Source organism: Mobula hypostoma, chromosome 24, assembly GCF_963921235.1.
Source record: "Mobula hypostoma chromosome 24, sMobHyp1.1, whole genome shotgun sequence".
In the NCBI taxonomy this organism is placed as follows: domain Eukaryota; kingdom Metazoa; phylum Chordata; class Chondrichthyes; order Myliobatiformes; family Myliobatidae; genus Mobula; species Mobula hypostoma.
The window spans coordinates 18,005,893-18,025,106 of NC_086120.1; the positions used below are offsets into that span (position 1 = coordinate 18,005,893).

The window sequence follows — 19,214 nt, forward strand, 5'->3', positions numbered from 1 at the left end:
TACTAAAACTTTGCCCATCCGTCGAGACAGACTGTGTAACAGCGGCCTCAACTTTGCTGGCTCGGACAATTATATTCGTCTTCCTTCCACAACGTTACACTATTGCACTGAAGGCTGGTGTCAAAAGTTTCTGCGTCATTGGGGAAACGCTTCCCTTAATCTTTTCTCATTGTAACGTTCCACCTCAGCCCCAACAAACTCACCATGGGGGTGAGGCTAACTTTGAGCACTAATGGAAAACAATTCCATCTGCACTACGCCCCATGGAAGTTGCAACCTGGTTTAGCCATAGAACAAAGCCCACTCTTCACTGTCCCAAAACCTAGTCCCAATAAAGCAACCCGACATTGATTTTTAACGCTGGCCGGCAACTCCTCCAACACCACTGGTGCCAAACTATATCAGTCTCTGCTGTTCCTGTGGATTCAACATCTATGGCCAATGCTGACCTGTAGAGGGCCTCCTCCTCCTTAAAAAATCACTTCTTAAACAAACTAAATTCATTTTTTAAATGTGGCAGGTTTTCTGTCCCACCCCAGGGCTATTGTTTGGGCAAAATCTACCATCACCAGGAACAGGTCCTCCTGCCAGGCACACTAGTGTAACCAGCCACGTTCCCGTGTAGTCACATTGCAGGGTCTCAGCCGAGACAATAGAAGCTGCTTGATCCACTGGATTTACTTAAGCGATCTGTTTTTACTTCCTCAGGATCCATCGTTGGGCTGTTCCCTTGCCCCACCACATGTACCTGACTGGCAGCATGACACATGGCTCTATAACTTCACTGCTGTCTTGACCCCTCTGATATCTCCACTAGAATCTTTGTCCAATATCCACACTTGCCTTAATATCAAGAAGATCAAAGTCATCATCATATGATTCTGCTGCAAGCTCTTTCATGGTTTCTTAATTCTCCTTGATTGTGACCTAATTTTTAACCAGATTGCACACAGCTTGAACAAACCATTCAACCCTGTGACCTTGTGGCTTCATTACCACTACTGCCCCAGTGCTCAGAAATAAATGCTAGAAAGACACTGTGGCTATTGTCACCAACTCCACCTTCCGTCGTCGTCAGTGTATTTAAAACTTGGCTACTGTATTTTCCTCTTCACCAAGTTTAACCATAGCAGTTCACTTCTCCCTACCTGGTCTGGCTCCCAGCACAGAAAAACCTCAAAATGAAACTTTAATCTTTGTCTTTAAACCCGTCCCTTTATTCCTCTATTAGCATTTAGCTCACCCTCACTCTCTCAAATTACAGAGTGGCCACTTTATTAGGTACACTTGTACACCTGCTCATTAATGCAAATATCTTATCAGCCAGTCATGTGGCAGAAACTCAATGCCTAAAAGCATGCAGACATGGTCAAGAAGTTCAGTGCTTGTTCAGACCAAACATTAGAATAGGGAATAAATGTGATCTAAGTGACTTCCACTGTGAATGATTGTTGGTGACAGATGGGGAGGTTTGAGTATTTCAGAAACTGCGGATCTCCTGGGATATTCACACACAATGGTCTCTAGATTTTACAGAGGATGGTGCGAGAACCAAAAACACATCTAGTGAGTGGCAGTTCTGTGGCAAAAATGCCTTGTTAGTGAGAGGGGTCAGAGGAGAACGTCTGACTGGAAGGTGACAAATAGCTACATGTTACAACAGTGGTGTGCAGAAGAGCATCATTGAATGCATAATGCATCGAACCTTGAAGTGGATGGACTACAGCAGCAGAAGACCATGAACACACACTCAGTGGCCACTTTATTAGGTACAGAAGGTACATAATAGAGTGACCACTGAATGTATTTCTCTAAACTTCCGACAGTTTCATATCTTTCCTCCTTTAAGAAACTTAATTATAGTTTATTTCAGGCAATCACTTAGTATTATTTCCTGGTTTCTCTGATTCTACTTCTGCTTTTAAAAGGTCCCCTGTAAGTGTCTCAGGCTCTCCTGTACAAGTCATCAGACAAATACTGTTTACTTCCATTGTGAATCATTGAGTTAAATTTCTGAAACTATTCCCAAATATGTCTGCAAGTTCTTCAGAGGAGCGCAGTCTAATCTGCACTTTGTATTCACGTAGCTGTGTTTCAAGCGGAATACATCGGGGAGAAGGTGGCTGTAAAGAACATCAAATGCGATGTCATGGCTCAGTCCTTCTTGGAGGAAACTTCTGTCATGACGTAAGTGTGGCTTTCACTCCTTCCATCCTTGCCTTTCCTGTGAATGCTGACGTCTGCTGTGTTATAGTTCTCTGGCTGCCTTTGTAGCTTATTTATCAATCACCCATTGAAGGTTTCAGTGCGGGATAATATTCATGAGACAGAGTTCTGACTGAGAATTGTTATATCAGGGATGGAATGCCAGTGATATCAGTCCAGTTAACACCCTGAGTGAGGTCATTCTTTGCCCAGTGACTTTATGTTGTGACTGACCACCACTGGACACAGAGTACATTTTCTTTCTAATGTGTTAACAAGTTGTATTTTAAAGAGGAAAGCATAAGAGTTTTTTTTCCCCTTAAGGTTATGAAACACAATCCTTTAGATTATGAGGACACTCAGTCCTCATTTATTATCATTTAGAAATGCATGCATTAAAAAATGATACAAGATTCCTCCAGAATGATATCACAAGAAAACACAGGACAAATCAAGACTAAAACTGACAAAACCACATAATTATAGCATATAGTTACAACAGTGCAAAGCAATACCATAATTTGATAAAGAGCAGACCATGGGCACAGTAAAAAAAAAAGTCTCAAGGTCCTGATAGACTCATCATCTCACGCAGGCAGCAGAAGGGAGAGGACTCTCCCTGCCATGAAACTCCAAGCACCGCCAACTCGCCGATGCAGCACCATTGGAAGCACCCGACCCCAGTGGACTCTGAGTCTGTCCAAAAACTTCGAGCCTCTGACCAGCCCCTCTGACACAGCCTCTCCAAGCACCATCCTCTGCCAAGCGCTTCGACCCTGCCCCGGCCGCCGAGCAACAAGTAAAGCTGAAGACTCAGGGCCTTCTCCTCTGGAGATTCTGGACCACACAGTAGCAGCAGCAGCGAAGCAGGAATTTCAGAAGTTTCACCAGATGTTCCTCCGTGCTCTCACGTCCGTCTCCATCAAATCAGGATTGTGCACGGCACCCTACTTGACAAATAACAGATGTCACCACTGGAGTGGCCGCTGGGAACTGCGTCGCGCCGCCATCTTCTCCTCCTGAGATGATCAGGGATCCTGAGATGTGGGACTTCAATTTCTAAACTTTACCAAGATTCACATTGTGCCAACTGACTCAGGAAAAAGAAATGAAGTATCTGTTTGTTTTAAAGTACGGGTGGTGATACTTTGAGGGGTGAGGTGGGGCTGGTTGAATGTGACTGGATACACTTCAGTGGCAGTGTGCCTACCTCAACAAGTGTGATGGTGGGTTATTGCCCCATGGCTCCAGCGACCCCAATGTCAGTGATGTGACAGCATGGAACACGTGCTTAATACTAGCTATGGAGCTGTGCTTAGTGTTAAAAAAGAGGCAAAATTGCATAGTTAATAAAGTGGTAGTGGGGTCATTTTAATTTTTCTTAAACAGTAAAAAAAATACAAAAGTAGTGTAGTTATGATGAAAAACTGAATTTTCAAGTTCTGGATGGTGGCTGTGCGGTTATGAGTTCTGGGATATGGCCACTAGGTGGAGCAGTAGTCACAGTATTCACCCAAAGCCCCACGTGCTGAGTATCAGTACCCCAGTGTTATGTCTTCTTCTGTTGTTGTCAGGATTAAGGCTGACTTGCTTCCACACTGTGGCCAATGTTCCAACAGGAGCGGGAGCATGTCAGGGCTGAATGTGCCAGACCTGGTGGGCAAGTTGCTTGTTGATGAGGTGCTGCTCTACCTTCTACAATTTATGCAGGGGCCCTCTGTGCTTCCAGGCATAGATTCACGATTATCACAGTGACCCAAGCGTTTGTCTGCAATGAGCGGGCTTGAGCCAGCTTATCCGAGAATCAGTGGGGATGCTGCATATTTTAGAACATAGAACAGTATGGCACAGTACAGATCCTTCAGCCTACAACATTATGTCAACCTTTTAACCTACCCCAAAAAACCCTTCCCTCCTCGTACCCCTCCATTTTTTCATTCATGTGCCTAACTAATAGACTCTTAAGTATCTCTAATGTATCTGCCTCTGCCACCACTTCTGGTGGCTCGTTCCACACACCCATCACTCTCCATATAAAAAAAAACATCTGATCTCCCCCTATACTTTCCTCCAATCACCTTAAAATTATGACCTCTCATAGTAAGCGATTTCCACCATGGGAAAAAGGCACTGGCTGTTCACTTTATGCCTCTTTGCATCTCATACAAAAATATATATTTTCAAGGAAGTCTTCCTCACATCCTTGAAGATTTTCCTTTCTCCACCTGTGACAGAGCTCAGAATAAAGTGTCTGTTTTGGGAATCTGGTGTTGGGCATACAACTGACTTAGAGTGAGTGGAGCTCAGTACTGCTGGTGTTGGCCTCCAAAATCCTACGAGTGAATTTGCAGAAGTTTGCAGAGATGGCATTGGTATTTTTCTAGTATTCTGGGATGACTGCTTCAGGTAATCCAGATCTTAGAACGAAATAGAAGTGTAGACGTTATATACTGTGAATTTTGTGCTAAATCTGAGGTCTTGACCAAGTTCTCTTTTGCTCAGTTGACCGAGGACTATGCTAGCACATTGAACGCAATGCTGAGAGATAGCTTCTGGCTTTATGCAGAAGTCCATGTTTTCCCAGGGTCTCCACAGTGAATCTTTATAGTCAATGGACAGTGAGGTGGTGCAGGGTCAGATTGGTAAAGGACTTTGGTCTTGCAGATGTTGAGTGTATCAGCCATCCTTTTATCTGCAAGTGAACAATGGTTTGGAGCTTCTGCTCTAAAAATGTACAAATGCATGCTCACCACAGAGGATGCTAAGGTCTTCCAATCTAATTTTGGCTTCCTCTGGAATGCAGAGTGGGGTTTTTCAAACTGATCCTCCTCAGTGACTTCAGAGTCAGGGTGACAAAAATGCAAGGCTTCGTCAGCAGGGAGAAGTAGAGCAGGCCAACTTCAACAAGGTTCTTCTCTTAACAAAGTGCTTGGAGATTAGCCTTGTCATAACCAATACACTGTTTCATCAGAGGGACAAGCACAAAGACATCTTATTGTACCCCAGTCCAAGCGCTGAAACCTAAAGGTTATTACAATAGTCTGACTGAGTAACCAATGGGAAGTCTGCATCTCCTGTGATATAACAGGATCAATGATCATTGGACCAGCCACCATCTTGTTTCCTCTGTTATCTCCACCAAGTTGGTCTGAGACATCAGCACCAGCGGAAGTGTCGTTGCAGGGAGATCAGTGCTGAAGCTCTTAAGAACCTTACAAAGGCCCCATTATCAGACAGTGCCTCACAGGCAACCTGTGTCTGTAGTGGGCTACCCTGAATCCACCATCACAGGCACCATGGTTACATATCATTAGGTGATTCGTGGTCCATCGACGCTCAAAACAGAGAAGAAACATTTGGCATGACATCGGTAAATGGAGAAACAGCACATAGTTGGCAGCTTACACTTCCCGTGTGACCCACTGACCTGCACCCCAAATGCCTCCTGGTGGCAGAAACCGAGACCCCAGATTGAACTCATCAACCACTCCAGTATCTTCAGAACCAAAGTGAAAACAAGTTATCTCTTCTCTGATGAGCACTATAGCACAGTATGAGCCCTACAGGCCACGATGTTATGCCAACCTTACAACCTACTCTAAGATCAATCTAACTCTTTCCTCCTACATAGCCCTCCATTTTTCTATCACCTACAAGCCTATCTAAGACTTTCTTAAATGTCCCTAATATATCTGCATCTACCATCACCCTGGCAGGGTTTCCATGCACTCGCCACTCTCTGTGTGAAAATCTGCCTCTGACTTCTCCCCTTAACTTTCCTCCAATCACCTTAAATTTTGCACCCTCAAATTAGACATTTCCACCCTGGGAAAAAGTCTCTGGCTGTCCACTCGATCTACGCCTCTTACCACCTTGTACTGCCTAAGAAGAAGAAATCACTGTGCAATCATTTTTGGGAATGCTTATATTTGTTCCAGCGTCACAATCAGTGAATAGTTGTCTAGGTTGAAAGTTCCATGAGGCTGGATCCAGCCTTCCCTATGCCTTGCAAGGGACCATCCAACCTGGCACTATTATCACAGTTCCATTCCTCTTCCTCTCCGAATGCTTTCTCTGCATCTCAAAGCAATGTGCCCACCTCAGTGGGATGCTGCTGCTTCCTACGCAACCTGGAATCTGGAATGGAAGGACCCTAGTGTATGGAGTTACTGGCTAACATGTCACAATTCCACCGGCAGCAAAGTGCTATAGAAAAGACAAGCAGGTCAGGCAACAACTGTGGAGAGACAAACAGAGATAACGCTTCAGATTAATGAACGTCCATCAGAACAGGTCTCACAGTACAGGGACATCTTGCTCCTATAATGAACTTACCTCATTTACATCCAGTCACAGCACATTGTGAGGGCACCTCAGTACAATAGCACTTTAACTATTTTGGCCACTGTGCACTACAATGGTTTATTTTTTGCTTCTAATTGTGTTCTTTCTTGTATAATTTACATAAGAGATGTTAATTATGTTTTTCTTCTGAATATTGTGCCGCTAATGTTATGTGCCTGTTATGTTGTTGCAATTTTTTTCATTGCATCTACATACGCATACAGGTACTTGTGCATATGACGAAAGCCTAATTAGACCAGTGTTGCATGTTCACTCCCAACAATTTGATATTAAATAAATGCAAAAGCCATCTGGTAGATAAGCTGTAGTGATTGAGAAGTAACAACATCTGTAGCCCTAACTTTCTCCCAGCCTTTCTTCTATTTGTTCATACACCGAATAAAGACCAGGAACAGAAAGCTTGTGTTTTATTCTTCCTTCTCCCTGACATAAAACAACTTGTCAGAGAACAGACCCAGCAGAGGAAGATTTTACAATCTCATTTCACTTCCTATTTTAACAGTAAACTGCAGCACAAGAACCTGGTGAAATTATTAGGAGTTATCGTGGACAATGGGTTGTACATCGTGACTGAGTTCATGAGCAAGGTATGACTTCTTTATTCTACTCTCATGTCTACATCCCATTTTGATTACCATCGCCTTGTCATATAAAGACAGTGTAGTTTTTTAAAATATTCTATTGCCCCACACTGTAACTTGGAATCTGTCAGGAAGAGATTTATTGTGAGAATATTAGATCCAGATAATTAATGCAGATGAGAGACTATCCTATGCAAGTTTCCTGAAAGGATTTTGAAAAACCATCATTCTGCCAATTTCTCTTCCTCAAATCTCTGAAAGTGCCTTAAATGTTACCCACTCCTATCAAGTCTGTTCTATTTTCTTAAAGAAAATCCAACATTGAAACATTATCCTTGGAATCAAAAACTTCATGTTTTCCAGTCAAACATCAACCAATGGGTGTGAAGGTGCACACACAATGTTTTAGGAACAGCTTCTTCCTCTCTGCCACCAGATTTCTGAATGGACAATGAATCAACCCATGAATACTACTTCACTATTTTTCTTCTCTTTTTGTACTAATTATTATATATATATATATATGAAATAGTCTGTATATATACACACACACATAGTATATTTCTTATTGTAATTTATAGAATTTTTAGGTATTGCACTGTACAGCTGTCACAAAACATCAATAAATTCCGCAACATATGTCAGTGATATTAAACCTGATTCTGATTCAGATAGTGTCTTGAAAACTCACTCTTTCATGTGTGGATTTACCCCATACTTTGAGGATGTTACAAACCCCAAAATAAACTCCAGAATTTAGCAGCTCTGGAGTTCAGCCCAGTACTAGATCCACATCAAACTGATCTTCCTTTGGAGACACAGAAGACTGTAGATGCTGGCATCTAGAGCAACAAACAACCTGCTGGAAGGCACGAATCATAGGAAATTCCTTTCCCCTACAGAGGCCATGGGGCCTGCTGAGTTCCTCTTGCGGACTGTTTGTTATTGACTTCCTGAATTAGCCTCATTTATCATCTTTTAATGTTGACTATCCATTTCTTTACACCAGTACTGCCTGAGTGTGTTGTTGTAGATTTCCAGCATCTGCAATCTCTTGTGTCTCCATTACTGACCTTTCTGCTAGTTTCAAATTCTAAATTCAACGATTTTGTGATTTTTTTTTTGTTTGTCTGAAAATTACAAATCTGTTGATTTGCCATTCACCCCTTAAGTAGGAAAAAAAAATCTAACCTTATTTGGTGCTTATCAAACAAGGTACCAGGTCTATAAGTTATCTTTTTACCAAGTAGTTAGAATAACCTTTTGGTGATGATCTTTCTGGTTACAATGGTAAACAGGAAGGGTTCAACGTGTATCACAGCACATTTATGAGCAGTAACTAGATTCATAATCTTGGCCTTTAACCTGGTGAAAGAACAGAGTTTGATTAGTATATCAGCAACATTAGATGGGTATATGGGCTCAGATGTTGAAATGCAGCTCTTATCCACAGAAATGGTCACTGCATTGCAATCAGATTTACTCCTTAGTAGGACTTTCATCCAAGGCCCTGCTTAAACTTCAGTGCTGAGGTAAACAGTGCTTAGATTTTTCAATAGTGTAAATATTTGGATTTTAATCTCATTTTTCATGCCCAAAGGTGCTTCATAGCCAGTAGAATATATTTAAAAGTCAGTGTAGGTAATACAAGGACATGTGGCCACCTGTCTGCATACAGGATGCTCCAAGGAGCAATGAACCAAATGTCCAGTGGGAAAGTTTCAACATCTGTAAAAATTCTTTTCTCTACTTTTGTCCAGGGTAACCTTGTCAACTACTTGAGAACCAGAGGAAGGTCGGTCATCAGAACTAAAGAGCTGATCCAATTTGGGCTGTGAGTTCCAAATTCTATTTTGCTCCACTTTCCTCATTCCTTCTCTGCGTTCTCTCCTCTGCTCAGACACTGATTGATTTAAGGCAATTTCATAAACACCATCTCCCACGGGTCTATGCCTAGACTGCCATGGTATAGGCACATCGGTTAAGGTGGATTTGATTGGAGTCCATCAATTTGGAAATGCCAACACTAATGTTTCCAAAGGAGCACAAACCAATAAAATGGACCATCCCCATTGATGATGGCATTACAAGGCCTGAAATAAACTTATGAATCAGTGTGTAGATGTGAATTGGTAAATCTCCGGTAAAAACATACAATGTGTGGGAATTATTGGTTGGGCTACTGCTGGCATTAAAGGATGCAGAGAAAGTCCAGTGTTATTCAAAGAGTACCAATAAATCACATGAAAGATGATCGTTAGAGATTCGTCTCAATGGATTTAAGGACAAGATAGAGGCTGGGCATTTAAATCTGAATTCTTAGAAAGACAGAATTTCTAGAATTCTCTTGCTCAGAGAATTGTGCAAGCAGATCTTTGGATATATTTGAAGTGGACATGGATAAAATAAAGAGGAGGCGTTATGATCTGGGGTAAGTCAGCCACGATCACATTGAATGTTAGGCATGTTACAGAGGCCAGATGGCTCACTTTTGCTCCTGTGTTCCTCTGATAATGCACTTTTTATAGTGCGTTAACAAACTCATGACTTCCCAAGTACTTCACAGCCAATAAAATGAAAGGTAGTCACTGGGTAAAAAATGTGACAGCTCATTTGCCAACAGCAAGTTCCATAAATAGCATCATTGCAATCACCAAATAATTATAATATTGTCACACAATAAATATTGATCAGGATACTTTGGTGGACACCAAAGGAAGATTGAGATCTTTTACATCTACCTCAGAGAGTCTTGTTTTTGTTTTCTTCTTCTCAAAACAGCATCTTTGATACCTAGTGAAGTACTGAGGAAAAGCTGGACTGTCAGCCTAGGGTTTGTGCACAAGTCTCTGTAGTTGGACTTGACTGAACCATAGTTGAATTTTGCTCAAATAGTCACAGAGTCATCCAGCTTGGAAACAAGCCATTTAGCCCAACACCTCCATTCCAACCAGACTGCCTATCGGATCAAATCTCATTTGTCCGCAATTGCCATGGTCCAACTATCAACAACTGATGATTATAACTATATGAATTCAATATTGTGGTTCAGAAATAGACTGGGATTAAACAGAACATTAGTTGACTGCAGAATTAGTGGATTATTTAATGGTGACTGTAACTTTGTGGGCCTTAATGGAAAGCAACCAATTGCCTCATTACCTTAAAAATCTTCATTACCACAGCAAACTATGGCAACAATTTCTAAAGAGCGCTCATTTCCTCTGGGAATCTCCTGAAGATGCCCAGAACTGCAAGTGTGCTGAAGTGTGTTAACAGAAGACACCATTGCCCTTGTTACTTGGATTGCTGGTAGGAGGTAGCTCCCTGCATCCAGGGAAAGGGTTCTTTGCCTGAGCAGTAATCAAGAGCCACTGAACCTACTCAGCAGGCAGTTGATGAAGGTTATCTTCCTAACTTTGCCTTCTCCTCGTTCTGGCTAATTAGAAATAACAGCTGGTTTAAGATTGTTTTCATGCACCCTCTTTGGGAATTAGATCTTTTATCGATGAATGAATTTCCAGTTTAGGAAAAGGTATGATTATGACATATTCCTGGTAGTTCTACCACCTGACCCCACACAATCAAACATTGTCTCTTCTTCAATACTACTTATAATGAATATACAAATGTAATTAAAGAAAATAAAAATGTACAACTTCAAAACTACCTCAATGGATTTTGCCTGGATGGTGAAAGCTGCGACTGGAAGATGAATCACAAAAAGTATCCCAGTCAAAGAGGTAACTTGACTGATTGAGTATGTGCTGTCCAATTCTCTCTTGAACACCGCACTTGAATCTGCCTCCACCATTCCCCAATAAAGAGGATCACACCAGAGCACTGAAACATCACATAAGGGAATAAAAAAAAACCTTCATATGATTTCTGTTCTTTTGCCAATCTTATTTCCTTTGGTTCCAAATCTATCTATCCATGTGAACATTTTCTTCCCGTCTTGATCTTTCATGATGTTAGATACTTCTGTCAGATTTAACTCTCAGCTTCCCCTGTTCTAACCAGTATAAGCCCAGCTTCTCCCATTTATTCATGTACCGTAACCAAAGTCCCACACTGATGGAATATTAGGATGGATGTCTGCTTCCAAAGTCTTTATATCTTTCCTAAACTGTAGCTCCCAGAACTGGTCACATGCTTCATTTGCGAGTAAACTGGTGTTTAGTAAAAGTTTGTCGGGACTTCCTATCTGTTGCTTTCTGCCCAAGATACAAAACTATATTTTATAACCATTTTCTCAATCTCTCTTGCCACTTTCAACAATTTATGTGATATACACCAGACCCGTCTTTCATTACCCCTTTTAGAATTGTGCTTTTAAGTATAGGAAGCCCTTCTAAGCATTGTGCTGCTCTATGTGCAATCCCTTGTGGTACGCATCCATCCTTCGCACCAGCCCCTCTGTATCCATCTGAAGTCTCTTACAATTCCCCTCCCAATTCCACGTTTCATATCATTCCACAACCCTTGCTTCGTGGTGGCATTTCTGGCAGCTGCTGGCCAGTCCACAGAGGCCAATAGTCAACACATGGAGGTCAAAGTTCAGCCTATGGCAAAACATTGACATCCTAATGAGATGGCTTTAGGTGTTTCCCTCCTGGCCTTGAGACGAATTCCACTTTCTTCTCTCACTTAATATCAAGAGGCAGGGATCTTCAATGAAGTTTGGTCCATGGGGATCTGCCTTCCCCATTGTTAACTCCTCCTGTGAACGTCCAGACAACTGGCAGCTATGGGTGTGCCCAGTGTGTAACAGGAGTTACGGATCAGAGACTGGATTGAATTCAAGCCATCATTTTCTCTCTAGGGTCAAGCTAACCTCAGAATTTGCAACTAATCTGACTAAAACTAACAAACAGAAATCTGTGGGTTTTATCTAGTTCGTAACCACATCAGCCCAGATGCCAAGTGTCAGTGCATGGATGTCAGAGCGGAGAGTGCAGTGTTAAGAATTAATCTCCAGCTTTCCTGATGACACTAAAAGCTGTGGTAGCCCTTCAGTAACTGAAATGTGTGCACTCTCTCTCTCCCCCTCCCATTTCTTCCTTATGGCCAGTGACGTCTGTGAAGGGATGGAGTACTTGGAATCGAAAAAGCTTGTCCACCGAGACTTGGCAGCTCGGAACATTCTTGTCTCAAAGGAAAACATTGCCAAAGTGAGTGACTTTGGACTGGCCAAAGGGGTGTCCAGCACTCAGGACCAGGCGAAGCTGCCGGTGAAGTGGACGGCGCCAGAAGCATTGAAGCATCACGTAAGGACGGGAGGGCGAGTCCGCAGTCAAAGCTTGTAGACTGGTCAGTGGGTGGATGGAGCCCCCTGCTACACATGGCCTGTCAGTGCAGGAATAGACTCTTCCTACATATTCCCACCCCTCTTTACTCTGAGATCAATGAACTGAGCTCTCGTACCTCATTTCTTTGACCTTTTCACACACAAGCCTAGCCAGCGAATAACGACTGATTACTGAGCTGTAGGTGGGGTGGGGGGGGGTGGAGAGGCACAGCAAAGAAATCCCTGTATATGTATGCAAACACTCATGTGCAGGGGATGCCATTCATGAATGTGTGTTGCACACACACCAACGCTCGCTCACACACATGCATGCCAACACACACACGCACACGCATATGCGCACACGTGCGTTCGTGCACTGGGCAAAATGCAGTGTCCTGAGAAAGTTATATCTGACTTGTGGAGGCAGCAGGCATAAATTGTCAGGCAAATCATCCTTTGTCCCTACACAGCACTAGGTTCCACCTTAGATCCATGTGGTGTTGCGTAGCAAAACAAGACTCTCCAATAATCAATGAGAAAATTCCTCCTTAAGTGTAGCACCTGGGAGTTTCAATAGTGACACTTAACCTTACAATGGTTGCACCTCAATCTTTTCAAACCTGCCAGCGTCCTTTCAACAGCCTTCATCTAGGATTTCCTCTAAATTACAGTCAGGCGTGGAATATTCTAACTCTTCGCCTGTCCCTCTCCCCTTCTTTCTGAACTGCGCTCCATTCATCTATTGTGTGTGGAGAGATTGGTCTGGGCGCACACAGAGCAAATGGAGTGACAGCTGCCGGGACCCTGGTAACTCTATCCGTTCCCCTGATTGAATTGTACACTTAAGCCCCACAGGGCTTCGTCCTTGAATGTGTCCAATCTGAGAGCGAATGAAGGGCCCACTGGCTTGTTTCCTAGACTAAGATTTTAACAATATTTCACTTGTAATTATCAAGAGGGCGGTAATATCCATAATAACTTTTCTGATTCCTTCAAATAGAAATTCTCCACCAAATCAGATGTCTGGAGTTACGGAATTCTTCTTTGGGAGCTGTTTTCATACGGGCGAGCACCCTACCCGAAGCTGGTGAGCCTACTCCGTCTGCTTTATGATGAGCCAGATTTTAGTATCCACACAGGATGCTGTTCTCTCCGAAATCATTGTTAACTCATTTACTGGAGCACACTGGAGGGCAAACAGCTGCCTGTGTTTTCTCCCAAAGCCACTCCCCACTTCCTGATCAGTATGCGGGCAGCATCAAACAGAATCTTCCTTCAGTTGCAAAGGTCTAGTTGTAGATCCTCGTCAGCAGCTGAAAGGAAAGAACGGGTCTGCGTGTCAGATGGACCTGCTGGTTGGACTGAAATTCTTCGTGACTGGGTGCAGACACTAAGCAGCAGTAAGAGGGAAATCTATTCACCTGTGGTGGTCTATTACCTCAGTCACTGCAGTTTAAACTACCTCTTATAATGCTGTTTACATAATGCTGGTATTGATGTATTTAGACCATAAAATGTAGAAGCAGAATTAGGCCATTCAGCCCATCAAGTCTGCTCCACCATTCCATCATGGCTGATCCCAGATCCCACTCAATCCATACATGTGCCTTCTCTCCATAAGAACATAAGAAATAGGAGAAGGACTCGGCCATCTGGCCCATTGAACATGCTCTGTCATTCAATAAGATCATGGCTGATCTGGGTATGGACTCCTCTCTGCCTACCTGCCTTTTCCCCATAACCCTTAATACCCCTAGTATGCAAAAATCTAGCCATCCTTGTCTCAAATACATTTACTGAGGCAGCCTCCACTGCTTCATTGGGCAGAGAATTCCACAGATTCACCACTATCTGGGAAAAGCAGTTCCTCCTCATCTCCATCCTAAATCTACTCCCCCGAATCTTGAGGCTGTGTCCCCTAGTTGTAGTCTCACCTACCAGTGAAAATAACATATCCTTTGATGCCCTGACCAATCAGGAAGCTATCAACTTCCACTTGAAATATACCTATGGACTTGGCCTCCACTGCAGTCTCTGGCAGAGCATTCCACAGATATGTATATTTTATTGCATATCCATACTTTAACCTCTAAGTTTACTTTTTATATAAATCTTTATTATAGTTGCTGAATGATGTTTTAGTTGCATGTCACACCATCACACCACAGCAGATTCCTAATACATGTAAATGTATACAGCGAATAAAGTTGGTCCTTGATCCTTGGACAACATAGTCTACTCTGAGCAGGAATGGGAATCTTCCTATTTACCAGCACAGGAAGATGATACTGATAAGTGATTAGCCAAGCGAATGTTGTGTGGAATAAGGGACGGATGAAGAGCACAGCTGAGATAGGCGGAGGACGGGAATAGTCAGGGTGGAATGGGATGAGAGTTTCAAGCACGTTTGATATCTCGAGGAAGAGGGGGAAGCAGAACAATAGGTTGAGAACTTACTGCTGAGTAGAACTGACTCTTTTTTCCACTGATGCTGCCTGACCTGCTGAGTTTTCCAGCACTTTCTGTTTTAAAGGCACTGATTTTAAACTAACCCAGCCACAGGAATGAGGGAGGGGTTTCTAGTCAATCGCTCATTTTTCACCCTATGACATTTATACTATCACAGACAAGAGACAATCTACAGATGCTGGAAATCCAAGTGACACACACAAAATGCTGGAGGAACTCAGCAGGCCAGGCAGCATCTGTGGAAAAAAGCACAGGTGACAATTTGGGCTGAAACCCTTTGGCAGGACTGGAGGAAAATAAAGCTGAGGAGTAGATTTGAAAGTGGGGGGAAGGCAGAGAAAAACACCAGGCAACAGATGAGGGATGTAGCAAAGAGCTGGGAAGTTGATTGGTGAAAGAGACAGAAGGCTACGGAAAAAAGAAAGAACATCTATTTCTCAAACTTCAAGTAATGCCTCCCACCCCCCACCATTTCCTATCCCCTTTTCCCTCTCTTATTTTATCTCCTTGCCCGCCCATTGTCTCCCCCTCCCTCCCTCAACTTTTCCTTTCTTTCATGGCCTTCTGTCTCTTTCACTAGTCAACTTCCCAACTCCACTTCATCCCTCTGCCTCTAAGCTTCACCCATCACCTGAAGTTCATACTTGGTGTTTAAATTGAACAGTGTATAAAGTAGTTGTCCCTAACCTGCCCGTTCCTGCCAGGTGTGTTACATCTGCACAGAAAGCTAGGGCTCATGTTCTGGATGACCACTCAGCCTCACATTGTTGAAGAAAATCATTCTGTTTGGACAGAGGTGACAAATCTGGTCTTCATAAAACCAAACACTTCCAGCGCAAATTTACCATGCAGTAATTCTCAATATAGGGGGAAATGTAACTAGCACATTAGTGTTACATTGAAGTTTACTCCTTCTTCAACTCTTCATACTGTTTGAATGATGAAGTTGGGGTTCATGTGTCCTGTGTGGCTTTTAATTAAGAGATTAATCTCAAAATTGACTCATTTCAGATCTCAGACTTTCCACGATTAGTTGTCTTATTTCAGATATATAGATATTTACACTCTCTTTTTCATTTCCATCTTTACAAGTAGATGTAGGGAGTGGCTTACACAGTGATCCATTGATATCTGGAATAGGCTGAAGAGGAGTTGGTGGAATCAGATACAATCCCTACATGTAAGATGCATTTAGATGGACATTTAAATAGGCAAGGTATAGGAGGACATGGCCCTGATGCAGGCTAATGGGATTAGTGTCGCTGGGCAAAAGGGTCAGCATGGATGTGATGGGCCGAAAGGTCCAAATAAGCGACTATGGCACTAAGTAGTATCAGGCAGAAAAATAATGTAACCAAATGCAAGAGCCTATGCAAAGCTCCTTGTACCTCCACCTCAATCCCTGAATCGTTTGTCAAATACAGGGTGTTTTTGATGAGTTAAAAACCAAACTGCGGTGAATGTGTTTCAGCTTCGCTGCCTGTTTAGTGCCTGCTCTCAGCTCAGAGTGCTCTTGGCAGCACTGCTGCTATGGAATTAAAACTTCCTGCCTGTAATCCCTATTATCCTCCCCCACCTGCAAGCCCCCTCTCTTTATCCTCATGTGACACTTAATTACTTGCTAAATTGGAACTGCTCTTTCCAGAATCGCAACTAGAGGTTAATGTGTTACTCAGAAGGAATCACGCTGGAGAGCTGGAGACCATCCTACCTGGCTGTCCTGCCCAAGGCTTTTATTTCTCGTCATTTTTAAAAGGAACCATACTCATTGGCTCTTCTCACCCATATCTGCTGAATGCATTAATATATAACGTGCATAATGTATAAATATTAATGTATAAGTACTTAATGTATTAATGTATAATACTAATGCATAACTGTTGCCTGGATTTGGGGGACTGAGGTACAAGGAAAGGTTCCATAGATTAGGACTTTATTCCCTGGAACATAGGAGAGTGGGGTTGGTGACCAGATAGAGGTATTTTAAATCATGAAGAGCATAGACAGGCTGAAAATACATATTCTTTCTCTCAGGGAGAAGCTGCTTAACACAAGAGGGCATAGGTTTAAGATCGGAGGTGAGACATTTAAAAGGGACGTTAGGGGCAGTTTCTTCACGCAAAGGGTGGTGCATGTTTGGAATGAACTGCCCGGAATAGTGGCTGAGGCCGGCTCATTAGCAGCGTTTAGAAACTATCTGGACAGGTACGTGGAGGTATTTGGGGGGTTATGGCGCAAACACTGCAATATAGGACCATCTCGTTGGGTAACACTTTCAGCCTGGGTGAGTTGGGCCAAAGGGCCTGTTTGCATGCTGTAAGACTGCATGACTAAAACTTGAAGCATTCCAATTGCTGTTCCATCCAAATAACACTGCATTAAATTAAAAGAGTTCAAACTATTTTCTAGCTTTAGGAAACTGTATTCTTTCTACTCTTTACTTTATAACCCTTGCCTCCTTTTGTCTATTCTCTTCTACTTATGTTCTCACTCTAAAGGCTCCTGTTCCACTCCTTCACCCATCAGTCTTATCACCACAGTCACACCAGTTTTCTGCTGTCAGAGACACTCGCTCCAGTTTAACAAGCAAGCTCTTTTCTCCCCTTCCTAATTCTGATGAGTGATCTCCAACCTAAAATATTAATCTGTTTCTCTTTCCGCTGCCTGACCTGCTGTGTATTTCTAGTATTTTCTGTTTTATTTTGGATTTCCAGCATCTGCAGCATTTTAACATTTATTTTTCACGCCCTTTTCCAAATTGTTTTGCATCAACCTGGAAACTGACTGGGTGTCAGTTTGCAAACCTGATGGATTTCTGCACTAGGTCAGGAGTCTTCATTCCCTTTGGAACAAGTCTTTTGGAGTGTTCTAAATATCCTTTTCCAACCTTGTTCCAATGAGTCTTCATCATTAGTTATTCTACAACATTTTCATAATGCTTCTTCAGCCTTAGACTTCCATTTGGGAAGTTCTGCAGGACAAATCCCAAAGTCTAACAACACCCTCCCACACTGATTTCACTTGCCCAGCTCCCAACTGACTCAGACTCCAGCCCACTGAAATACTTCCCTGATTCCCAATTCCCCAACCCCAAAACATCTCTGAATTTCCCAAAGCCATAACGTTCCAAATCTCCCTCTCACACCCACAACAAGATATCAATGTACAGATAAGCACAACACGCTCACTACCTATGAAAATTGCAATGGGCTTTTTGGACTGAGTCAAAGCCAAAGACCAGTTTATTGTCATATGCATTGGTGTGTCAATGCATGGGTGCATTGAAAAACTTACCCGCAGCAGCATCACTGGCATATTGCATCACACAGGAAAAGCTCAAGTTAACTTTTTTTTCAAGAAATGCCCGTCTCTTCTGCTGGGATATTCTAATTGTCTCAGTTCACCACAAGTCATTATTTCCTTATGAAATTCCAAGCCATTCGTGTGTCAGAGTCATCAACACTGAGTCAGACCCTTCAGTCCATCTTCTTCATGCTGCCCATCACTTACCCAGGCACCGGTGCTGTCTTTAGTTGGATGCATCAGCAAGGGAAATGAGGCTGAGTACAGGTCTATGCTAGGAAACTTTGTCACATGGTGTGAGCAGAATTATCTGCAGCTTAATGTGAAAAAGACTAAGGAGCTAGTGGTAGACCTGAGGAGAGCTAAGGTACTGGTGACCCCTGTTTCCATCCAGGGGGTCAGTGTGGACATGGTGGAAGATTACAAGTACCTGGGGATACGAACTGACAATAAACTGGACTGGTCTAAGAACACTGAGGCTGTCTACAAGAAGGGTCAGAGCCGTCTCTATTTCCTGAGGAGACTGAGGACCTTTAACATCTGCCGGACGATGCTGAGGATGTTCTACGAGTCTATGGTGGCCAGTGCTATCATGTTTGCTGTTGTGTGCTGGGGCAGCAGGGTGAGGGTAGCAGACGCCAACAGAATCAACAAACTCATTCGTAAAGCCAGTGATGTTGTGGGGATGGAACTGGACTCTCTCACGTTGGTGTCTGAAAAGAGGATGCTGTCTAAGTTGCATGCCATCTTGGTCAATGTCTCCCATCCACGACATAATGTACTGGGTGGGCACAGGAGTACATTCAGCCAGAGACTCATTCCACCGAGGTGCAGCACAGAGCGTCATAGGAAGTCATTCCTGCCTGTGGCCATCAAACTTTACAACTCCTCCCTTGGAGGGTCAGACACCCTGAGCCAATAGGCTGGTCCTGGACTTATTTCATAATTTACTGGCATAATTTACATATTACTATTTAACTATTTATTACTATTTTCTA

At 42.9% G+C, this 19,214-nt stretch overlaps 1 protein-coding gene across 5 annotated transcripts in view; it reads left to right on the forward strand.

The window, feature by feature from the left end:
- The window catches only part of matk (megakaryocyte-associated tyrosine kinase), an 84,431-nt gene that overhangs the window by 63,188 nt on the left and 2,029 nt on the right, over positions 1 to 19,214 (forward strand). For all 5 annotated transcript variants that reach the window (XM_063032674.1, XM_063032675.1, XM_063032672.1 and 2 more), the window contains 5 exons: positions 2,088 to 2,187; positions 7,073 to 7,157; positions 8,912 to 8,985; positions 12,226 to 12,421; positions 13,445 to 13,531. In XM_063032674.1, the coding sequence (XP_062888744.1) occupies positions 2,088 to 2,187; positions 7,073 to 7,157; positions 8,912 to 8,985; positions 12,226 to 12,421; positions 13,445 to 13,531 (542 nt within the window). The remainder of the gene's footprint in view (positions 1 to 2,087; positions 2,188 to 7,072; positions 7,158 to 8,911; positions 8,986 to 12,225; positions 12,422 to 13,444; positions 13,532 to 19,214) is intronic.